Raw genomic sequence first — 11,686 nt, 5'->3', positions numbered from 1 at the left:
ATAGCCTACATACCTACACAACGATGGAATAGCAATAAGCGATGTAAGTTTACGCAATTTAGCAAGAGACAGCGACCCTGGCGAAATCATAAAGCATATTAGGATTACATCTAATATGACACTACTAAATCATCAAAGCGAGGCCTATATTCTTTATTTCAGGTTTTAAAATATTCACGATTTACCATTGTGCCCCAGCTTCCCCTACTATACCCTTAAACCAGTGGTTCTCAACCGGTGTGCCGCGGCACACTAGTGTGCCAATTGGACTGCTCAGGTGTGCCGCGAGCAAACTATGTCGAAGTATAACAAAAATCCAAATTTTGAGTGTGTCAATGTTGGTTTTCCTATTGAATTTTCAGATCAAAACACGCGATGCACAATCGGATGCAGTGAACAGATATAAGGATGTCTAGGCGACCGTAGTTAAAGTAGCTCAATCTAGTACAGGGGCGGGCAACTTCTACGGTCGGCGGGCCAGATATGGGAAAATGAAGCACTTGGCGGGCCGGATTACAGCATGTATACCTTATACATTATACCTCAATCGCGTATTTATCCACCTATACAAGGAATCCGTTGTATTTAATGTAAACTTCAAGTTTAAAGCACAGATGTCTAAAAACAGTATTTATTCTATTTATTTACAGCAACTATTGAAGTCAATCAGAGATCTGTGATCGTTCAATATTGTCAACTAGTTTTTTAAACTCTGGGTACATGTCGTATGCGGAAACCCTTACTAAAGACTGCACGCGATTAGCAGTTATATTGGAACGCGGCGTTCCTCGTTAATGTTCGTGGCAGTGTTGGGATCAAGTCACTACCTTCGAGTCACAAGTCATCTCGAGTCATTGTACATTTTGACTCGAGTCAAGTCAAGTCAAGTCACTTGATTCTCAAAGGTGACTCGGGTCAAGTCAAGTCACTCGATTTTTGAAGGCGACTCTAGTCAAGTCAAGTCAAGTCAAGTCAAGTCGAGTCAAGTCACGAGTCAAGTCACGAGTCAAGTCACTAGTCAGGTCAGGTTGAAATTTCAAAGTACCAGACATGATTCAAAGTCATTACATTTTGCTTACTGTTTTAAACACAGATGAAGTACCCATTTATTCGGAATCGACGAATAAACAAACAGTTTGTTTGTTTGTTTTGAGATATTCATGGTGTTTGTCGACTACTACGGTTATTTACAGCAGGCCAATATTCTTCATATTTATTTCTTAACTGCCGACTTATAGCATGCCCACTTATAGTCTTTGTGTAAGACACCGCATACGCGGATTAAGTGGCGGGGAGTAATGGAATGAAGAGTTGATTTTACTCGCAAAAGGCGCTGTATCGCTCACGCATGCGCAAAACTGCTCAACTACGCAAGTATAGCGGTGTAGCCCCAGTCTTTAAATATCAGCCAAAATACAGGATAACATACGAAACCTCAGAAAGTTTAAAAATTATATAGTTCAATACCCTACCCACCTACTTATCAACGATATACAATTATAAACGTATGAGCGATATTCGTTTCATTTAAATTATATACAAGAGGGCTGGTGGAGGTGAGCAAGTTTACGACAACAAGTTGTTGTATCAGCTCCGACCTCCGATCACTGCGTTTGCGATCAATTTATTTGTGATATAACAATGAAGGTTTGGCGAACTTATACAAGATACAGCGATTTAGTCAACATCAATTACTTGATGGCTTAAAATTGACTCTTGAATTTTGATTCGAGTCACGAGTCTATCTACATTTCTGAAGCGTCGAGTCAAGTCAAGTCATTTTTCCAAGGTGACTCAAGTCAAGTCATACGAAAAAGGTGACTCGAGTCATCCCAACACTGACTCATGGTAGAAAATGTAAGTAGACCCGAACCGAGCAAGTAGTTTAATGTCCATCTTTCTCAGGTTCACAAACTTGGATTCATTCTGTGACGCATAAAATTTGTCAATACATGTCATTACATTTCACTTTCAGAGTAAAAATTCTCGGCGGGCCGGATCCGGCCCGCGGGCCGTATGTTGCCCGCCCCTGATCTAGTACCTCAGTCTGACATCCCCATTAGGTCATGAATTGGGTCTTTCTCTGGGCTTTATATTGTAAATACGCTCTGAGCACAGCAACGTGTAGGGGAGGAGAATCTAATAAATCTGCGACGCTTCGTAACTTGCTACTACACTACCATGAGTCAAACTGGGGCTTCCACCGCCAATGAGTGTGATATACGCTAGTTTGGCCACGCATAGTAGCATTTAGGACGGTGATAACTAAAATTAGGCAATTGTACCGTGATATTGAGTTGTGGCCGAAGCGTTCACCTTTTACTTTTGTCACCCTCCACAGAACCGGAGGCAGAATAAGGACATCACGCAGGTTGGTGACCTTTTCTGTTTCTATTTGTAGTCGTATTGGTGACATGTCTTTGTCATCGATGATCACTTTACAGTTTACACCATACCGATATTACTTATTTTGATTCCTGAGATGCCAACTTGTAGCACGGAGCATTTTTCATAACACACTACTTTTGCAGATCGGAGGACGAGTAGGAGCCTACATAAACCTCCAACACATAGGAAGGCATCCTCACCATCGAGAAATGAACTCATTTGGAAGTGATGTTTACGTTTACAAATTAGAATTTACGAACATAGCCATTCACATTGCTATTGTTAGGTAGCGTGCCAGCACTGTAGGTAAAATGTAGGCTCAGGGCGCAACGTTATGTTGCATGTGACAAATTCGAGTATTAAGGGGTAAATGTAATATAATTATGTCAGTTACAAATTTCCACGCCGCTGAGGTTTATTATTCCGGTTTGTTGGAACTACAATTGAACTGCGGGTGGATGCCAGTAACACTATTGAGATATACAGGGCCGTAACAGCACTTCGTCAGGCCCCCCCAAAACGTTGGCCGTGGGCCCCCCATAGGGTGATAAACCTAACTTCTGGGGGGCTTCGCCCCCCAGACCCCTCTTTGGCAGTCCGCTTTTTGACGCTATTTCACATCTGCATTGGGGGACCGTTTGGTGAATCAGCTTTTCCCGCCTAGACGCGCGAAGCGCGAAAAATTTCAGTAAATCATGATTGAATCAGGCAATATGATCGGGAATTACATATATATTGCTATCAATTTTGATCCTCTCCCTGCTCACGTAATCAGATTTACCGGTAGAGCTGAGCGAGGTATGTTTTAAAACGTAGGACCGCCTAATAATAATTAGACAACTTCGGGCGTATACCCATTGGCAGGAACGAAACAGCACTTCGTCAGCCTCGACCCCCACAAAAACTTGGGTTTGGGGGTCTCATAGGGTGATAAACCGACCCCCTCATCACAGTGTTCGCTTTTGCCACGAAATTAGCTGCACTGCTTAGTGAGCCAGCTCGAAGCGCGAAAATTTTCGATAATTCATGATACAATCGGTCAATAAGATCGGGAATTGCTAATATATTGCTATCAATATCTTGTCCTCTCTGCTCACGTTATCAGATTTACCTGAAACTGTAGGGCCCGTTAATAATAATTAAACATCTTCGGACGGACCCGTTGGTATGACTTCGTTACATGATTTTATTTCGTGACCTCCTGTCTGCTATATCAAAAATATACACTGTAAAAAATAAAAACCTCGATTTACCGCGAAATGTTTGGAAGCACGGTAGCCAGACATTTCGTGGTAATCTAACATTACCGTTAGTCAATGCAAATTCAACTTACACTCGTCCGGTAATCTCACTTTACACGCCAGACTGTAATGTTACAGTCCCCTCCGGTATATCCAATCTACATGTTCTCCTGTACATTTGAGACCGAGACCGCCTACCTACCTACCTACCTACCTACCTAAATCAGGATTACATACCAGCTTGTAAATTCACGTACATCCATACCTATCGCAAAGCAACCCGATGCTAAAATATCGCAAAATTTTCTTCACACTCCCAAAACGACATTGGAACAAACTGTATATTCATTCATGATATCACGATGAAGTGGTAATCGATGGAAAAGTATTGCTGCTGGAGGTCTAATTCATCTTTAGGAGACATGCAGTAACACGAGTGGTCGCAAGAAAAGGTGAATTAATTCCACCACCGGCCAAACTTCCAATTGTTTCTTTTCCTCGTCCTCAATCCTTCTGTGTAACTAGTATCTTGCAGTTCCACTAAAAAGAATTCATGAGTAAGTCGCTATATACAGCAAATTTCCTAACCTAGACATGACATTATAAAGACTATTAAGACAAATAGGCTAACAAAAATACACGGTAACATGTTTTGAAGTACCGGTACTGGTACATTGTGTAATGAAGGCTCCGCCTTGTACATGATATAGCAGAGATTCATGACTTACTTCATCTAACGTATTGAAGCAAAAGGTTCCTCATTTGAGATGACATGCGTGCCAAACAAATCCAACAGTGGATGAAAACATCTCCATGCTATGGCCCGAAAATGACATAAACAAGTCAACAGATTCAACTCCTTCGCGGCGGAGTATGTGGTGTCACAGGTCACTATATAAGTCGACTAGTATCCCAAAATAGAACAGAGAATGCGGAGAATGAAATATTTCAATCATGAAATCAAAGTGGTGTGCACATTGCACAGTCGCAGATATTCACGGTAACAAATACTATGTAATACTGTACCTTTTACGATGCGTATCCCATTCAGCGTTCCTAGGAATCTTCCACGATCGTGTCCACTTTCTTCAAGCACAAGCTTCGCTCCACCCTTTGCTCCAATCTCAATAATGGCCAGACAACGATACGACACTCGAACGATTTCGAAATAAGTGGTATTCATCCGCTGACATGCCACCAATAATATTTGCTGGCCACGTTATAATGTTTGACTTAGGTTATTTCTCTTTCATACAGAAACATTTATCACTACATATAGTTCCTTTCTTTTCCATCTAATTTCGTATAAATTGATATTTATCCCAAGTGTTGTTCACTACTTACTGTACTTACTTAACGAGACGCTGCTTGTGATGTCACAGTTGTGCGTTGGCTGTTTACCACGAATCTCAGAAAACCAGTAACGCGTAACGGTAACCTATTGTAACCTAGTACAGGTCGCCTTGTCCGCCATTAGCAAATGGTCAACTGAGCATGCGGTGCTGATATTTCTAGTTTCCCGAACAATATAATACATCCTAAACTGATTTTCTAACTTATCAGCCCTATCCGTAACAGCGAATGTAACCAGCGAGAACGCGGCCGTATAGCCATAGCCTTATAATATAATTAATGGCTATGGTGTAACCACATTAGCTACGATTGTCAGTTGTTTCTTGTACCCTACTATGTAGTATACTGAAATTGGTACTAGGGCCAACAATTTCCGTACGACAGACCCCAGTTTCGCAAACGAAGTTGAATCAAGTCAAATCACCACGAGAATGATATATCAGTAACATTCATATCCACGTATATATTGGCTGCAGCGATTATGAAGCTAATCAATCTTCCCAATAGCCTGGTAAACTGCAGTTACGAGTAACTGTCAGTAATTTTGCGAAGAAATTCTGGTAACTTGACTTCACAGCTCAACTAAGGTAATATTACATATCAAAATGTCAAATTACAAGCTACGCACAGTTATTGGCTGCGACTGGTAATTCGTTGTAAAATTTACAGAGATTTCCCAGTAAATCTACCAGATTTTTTACAGTGTAGAATCGCTCAAACGTACTAAACTAAAAGACGCACACGATTTCAAATTGGTATTTCTTCACAGGCATATATTTTTTTTTCCTGCTGGATGGTATTTGTCTTCTGAGGTTCAGATTGCCAAGACAGGAAGCAACATATGGCGCCAGTCATTTAGGCGCCTATGGACAATTAAACCTATTATTTTGTATATATAACGAAGTTTTCGGTCTGCGTAAGGGCAGTCTGTTTCGGCCAAGCTTTTCGTGCTGCCGATCGTTCTGGCACACTTCTTGGAGTCGCATGTAATAAGTCCTAAATCGTTATATATCTTGGTGCGTAGTGGCGTATTAATGGCCAACGCCGATATGGCGATTTCTATCAATCTTGCGTGTTTTTTCTTGGGGGAAGAGTACCAAATAATCAAGATATTTGGCAACTTTAAATCGCGCACAGCGCGAAAAATTTTGGAAAATATTGCATAAATTTTCAAAAAATACTCTATAATTTATGCTAATTCACGAAATAATTTGGGGCCCCCTTCGAGCTCGGGCCCCCCCCAATTGGGGGGTTTGGGGTGCGGCAGTTACGGTGCTGGAGATATACATACTAGCATCACAGGTGACACAATCTGAGTGGAAATGCGTTTGGCATCCATGTATAATACACCTCTACGCCTCTGTATTTGTTAGTGGCGATCAGTGATTGGACTCTCCGATGCGATGGTCAATTACATCGACAATGCGGTGGGGTCAGACTCTATTATCAAGCCAATCTTATAACAGTAAGCTCAGCCTGAAGTTTAAACGAGATCTCAGCAGGCCAGGTATGTGGTAACAGCGGTAATAGCTGATAATTCAAAACCTGACATGGAAGCATAGAAAGTTCCTCTTCCGTCCTGCAATAAAATTATAAAGAAATGCTTGGGAAGAATTGAAAACGATTCCCATGTCTAATGATACCATTCGCAGCCGTATTTGTGAGATATCCGCAGAGATAAAAAAAAAACTCGAGCAGAGAAAACCCTACTTGAGTGCTCCGAAAAGGTAGAAGTACTTCGTCAGTGACCACCTCTGTAAGACTATGGTTGCTGTTATACGCATTTCGGTAGTTTGCCTGTGCCGTAAGCCAAAAGAGTTCAGAACCACTGTGCTAGTGTGCAGCGAACTATTTTTCATTTTCAAAGTGTGCCGCGATGTCAAAAAGGTTGAGAACCACTGCCTTAAACTGTGGCGACCTCCCGAGCACGTAGATCACGCCCGGAATGTCTTTATAATAGCATTGTTTTATCGGATATTTATTGCAATCGATGTATATCATCATTTGAAAGATATCTTCCACTCAAATGTCTATTTGGCATAGAGCCGCGAAAGCTCCGATCGACGATTGCCTGTTTTTCATTCCAGTGTACTCAGACCCTTCTGGATACACTTGAAGGAGCAGAGTGGTATCGTCAGAGGCTGCCTGAGGAAATCCTTGTTGCCAGTGCACGAACGGCGCCTTGGTTCCATCGGAGAGGTAAACGATTTGAGACTGAAAAATGATAGTAAACGTGACGAATTCATTGTATGGATTCGAAATTTAGAATCTAGAATAGGGGTCGGCCACCTCTTTTAATCTGGTGGCCAGATTCACATCTTAACTTGTTTTCGCGGGCTGTTCTTTTAAAACACAAATGTGTAACGTTGAAAACTTTTCTAATTGTCCTGTTGTATTATTCACACCATGAATTTTACCCCATTCGTGTCAATTGCGTTCATAGCGGGTTCCTGCAGATCGGGATCAATTCCGCTTGTCATCTCCCGTTTTTCCACCAATTTGCTATCTGCAAATCGTCTGCTGAGATAGTGTCGAAATTATGTTCTGTTGGGATGGCGAATATCAATAAACCTTTGATCGTGTGTCTTACGATCATCAATAACTGTAGGATGTAGCCAGCCCCGCTATGACTCGCAATTGAATAAGCATTCCTCAAAGCTAGATATTGTATTCGGTAAAAGAGGTATAGGCCTAGCTGATAGTGACTACACAGCAACAACAAACATAGCAACATATTAACGCGGTTAGTTTTGAAATTTTCTCAGTGAGCTTTACTACGATAATTCTGAACCTTCACTTATTGTAGTTTTTGCGAGGATAGGGTACCCATATTAATATCAATAGATGTAACAATAAATCGCGTGTAGCGCGAAGAAAAATTTCAAGGTGCATAAATCTTTCCCAAAATAATACATTGGTCATGTTGATTTACGAAAAATTATTCAGCTCCGCTCAAGCTTCGAAAATTCCGTACATTCAAGCATATTTGAGCATTTCCTCCCAGACGAAGTTTGAACAGTGAAATTCAGGACATGTCCGGGAAATTCCGGACGGATGGCAACCCTATATGTTTTGTTTTATAACGGAACAGTAATCACTATACCTTAGGATCATAAGTCATACCGGTCCTAAATCCTATCTGTGGACTCCCGTCATTTCTTGCTGCGATATATGGTCTCATATAGTCCATGACATAATTGTATTGCTCCTCCGCATAAATGTTGCCAACCTCGGCACCTCGTTTTTCGCACGCTAATCTGGCGGCCTCCTGATTGACCTCACCAGGATGATAGAATAAGACGAAGAAGCAGGTACCATTCCACTGAATTGCACACTTATCTGGACAAAAATCAACGGGCTAGTAAAACTTTGCTCAAGGACGACTATTAGATCAATATCTCCATCTATACGTGTGACGTTACGACAAAATGTGTGCGATTGCTGAATAAATGTAGGCCTACTGAATAGTTTTTACGTTACTAATTGAAAATAATATTTCACATGGATCAGATTTTGCTGAACTTAGATGATAAATAATATCAGGGTTGTGTTTTAAACAAAAACCAGTTTAAAACAAACATGTTTAAAACAAGGCCTGGATAAAACATATTTTTTTTATTTTTTCATGTTTAAAGCAATGACGCCACGGATATTCAATTGTGACGTCATGGTGGATTGAAATTGACAATTAAAAATAGAAGGTATAAAGATAGCTTCTTTGACGAAATAGGCTTCCAACCCCTGTCATATACTGACCAAAAATATCTCTAACCAGGACCACATCGTCATGCAGCATTTTGACGGTCGGTGGTCATCATCATAAGAACATGCATTCTCTACCAATGATCCATATCAACGTACCGTAGTGGTTGAACTGACTATTTCGCGGGTTCCAACTATCCCATATCGTACACGTCGGCTATATGGGGTGGTAATCGTCCGTAGGCTCATAGAACATGTTTTATGGAAATTATTTATAAACTTATGGCATGACAACTTGAAAAAAATATTTTTTTAGAAATGCCTTTGTTTAAAACAGCATTTAAAATATGTTTTAAACAAAATGTTTCAAACAATCATTGGTTTTAGGTGCAACCCTAATTAACACCATAGAACGCATGCCTGGTTGTTCAATTGTTATGTTCGTGCCAGCGCTTACCTGTGATCTGTAGTATTTCCAAGTGGGAAAGTTTCTGTGTGATCTCGTCGGTGTTCAGAAATTGATTACTATCGCACGGTAACGCGATAATCGAATTCACGAGAATCACAGCTCCAGTAATAAAACACATCAATCGGTTCATCGTAGTGGCTATTCGTTGGTATCTTCTCAACTTAAATATGCAACCTCGTTTCCTCTTGTGAAAAGCGGGAATAGATATGAATTATAAAATACATCCGTATTATTCAGAAGAAAATGTTCGATATAATCGTCGATCACAATGGAGACCGCGGCCACAAATTTTTTATATAGATAGACCTAACTGACTTCACTAAACCCAGTTACAATTTCGAAATGTTCTCGAAAGTCTCCCTCATTTTCCGGATTGATGGTGTCATAGCGACTCATAGCATTTGAAAATATACAACAAACGAAAATTCAATTTCGAGTGATATTCTATATCGTACCGCCAATCACCAGAAACAGCACTTCTGCACAAGTGGTGGCACTTCTCCAATAAGGGATTCTTAACTCATTATCAGACTTAAGACTCTTCTTTGCTATATCTATATTTTGATAGTTTCACATAGGAAACGAACAACTTGCAAACATTTTTACTCATAATTGGAATAGGAAGGAACAGATGTCGGAGTGTAAATGTTTGGTGTTCAATATCACAACCTGTAGCAAACACACTACAAATATTGTTTTTGTGTATCAAGGAAGATGGAAGATAATGATAATATGACACCACATTTATGCGCGTATTTAATCTTATTACGCGATATTCCGGAAGCTACTCTTCATTATAGACTACACGACAGTCACGTCCTGGGATCTAAAAAGTGATATACACATGTATATTGTATTCCACAAATATTTGTAATGTGATTAAATGTTCTTCTTATACCTCAAGTGAGCCAAAAAATTTATCAAGATCAATATACACAGACCTATTAACATATTATCCCAAAACTGATGTTCCTGATATCGCAGGCGGAAGCGGAAGCGGGTATCTTCGAAAGCTATTGATCGAATGCTGGTATGGAACAATTCTTTCTCATACATCTTTTCTCCGCCAAGTACCTTTATTGAACCATTGCTCAATATGTTGTTGACCTACTGCAGTTGTTCCCAATGTGAGCGCCAGCGAACCAGTAGCCGCATTGCTACAGGAGAAGAAAGTTTCTATTTATTATATAAAAATAAATACCCCAAAATTCGAAAATTTTCTGTTCATCCCATCAAAGTGTTAGGTTGTCTATAGAAACGATGTTCACCAAATTTGGTTGAATTTCGACCATTAGAAGCGGAGTTATTGCCGTCGAAAAATTTGGACTTGCATAAAATAATATTTACGGTGGGCACCACTATAATAAATAATTATTAGAATTGGTCACCGTAAATACTATTTTATTCATAATGTTTTATGGTACTTTACAAAATTTATGAAAACCCTTATCAGCTATTAGGGGTCTAATACACATACCCCCTGGTTACATGTATTTATATAAATGTGCATTTACACTTCAGTAATTCGTATTATCGGGTGTCATAGTTGTGTTTAGGTTAGTTTATCGCTAAATTTGAAGGGTTCATTAGTTTTATTTTAAATTCTAATTCTAGTCACACATTCCGAAAATCCAGTAGTTTGTGCAAGTCTGGTAACTTGAAATATGTGTATCAAGTTGGTCGTAGAGAAAAGGTTCACTGCTGTTCATTGCTCAACTATACGAGAGGCATTGTTAATTACAACGGAATTTATGTCCACTTATTTTTCTTTCCTCCTATGTAATCACAATCGATTACCAGTTTATGGTGCAAAAGACTTTCATTGTATAAGCAGCTAAACACGATTTTTATCAATTAATAATAATAATAAGCACCAGTTTATATCGTCTACTTCAGTTGTGCACCCACTTTACCACTCCGCACTAGGTGGCGGTAATGAGTAAAGATATTCATTTAAACGTATAGCACACAGTGGGGGTCCTTATGTATCGCGTTCAACACTGTATTGACGGGCACCACACCCCAATACCTACATACGCTGTCATGTGACGTTGAAATGATAACGAAAGGGCACGTTACCGCTGCGTTTTCTCAGGTCATCGGGTTACGTATGAGGAAAAACTACGTTTATCATATAGAAGGGACGGTAAACGATCGGTTACGGCCCCGGAATAGGATGTGTTTCACGCGCATTTTGTTGAACGCATCCAGGTCAAAATCAGTTGTTCCCCATGTCTATTTATGATCACCCTCGATGATAACGAAAATATTAAAGCATGAAAGCACGTACCAACGAATATCAACGCTAACAAGAGAACGAACATCAATCAATTTAATATCCAACTTGACAGTGGCTTCCCGCTTTAGTAAGCTTGCCAGAACCATGAGATCGTTCAAATAATCCAGGCGTCAATTTCTGCTTTCTACACATAAGCAAGTGATCATTATGGTGACTGTGCGACATTAGCACTCCAAACAGTGAGATTGACTTAACTTACGCTCGCAGTGGCCTTGGGAGGACACCTCAATGCCT

The 11,686-nt window shown here is 40.1% G+C and overlaps 1 protein-coding gene and 1 long non-coding RNA gene across 2 annotated transcripts; both read right to left on the bottom strand.

The window, feature by feature from the left end:
* Window positions 1–3,916: 3,916 nt before the first annotated feature.
* LOC145443544 (uncharacterized) lies at window positions 3,917–5,216 on the bottom strand. The gene is made up of 2 exons (XR_013916464.1): window positions 4,656–5,216; window positions 3,917–4,169 (listed from the first exon to the last, which is right to left on the bottom strand). It is a non-coding gene; the product is annotated as an uncharacterized LOC145443544 (long non-coding RNA).
* Window positions 5,217–6,930: 1,714 nt separating this feature from the next.
* Window positions 6,931–9,434, bottom strand: LOC145443759 (uncharacterized). The gene is made up of 3 exons (XM_080321715.1): window positions 9,142–9,434; window positions 8,086–8,321; window positions 6,931–7,196 (listed from the first exon to the last, which is right to left on the bottom strand). The coding sequence occupies exons 1-3, from the start codon at window positions 9,281–9,283 to the stop codon at window positions 7,005–7,007; spliced, it is 570 nt and encodes a 189-aa protein (XP_080177841.1). The 5' UTR covers window positions 9,284–9,434; the 3' UTR covers window positions 6,931–7,004.
* Between the last annotated feature and the right edge of the window lie 2,252 nt (window positions 9,435–11,686).

Source organism: Botryllus schlosseri, chromosome 1 (assembly GCF_051294905.1).
Source record: "Botryllus schlosseri isolate E-star chromosome 1, Bs_hap1, whole genome shotgun sequence".
Lineage (NCBI taxonomy): Eukaryota > Metazoa > Chordata > Ascidiacea > Stolidobranchia > Styelidae > Botryllus > Botryllus schlosseri.
This window is presented reverse-complemented; position numbering and strand designations above follow the sequence as displayed.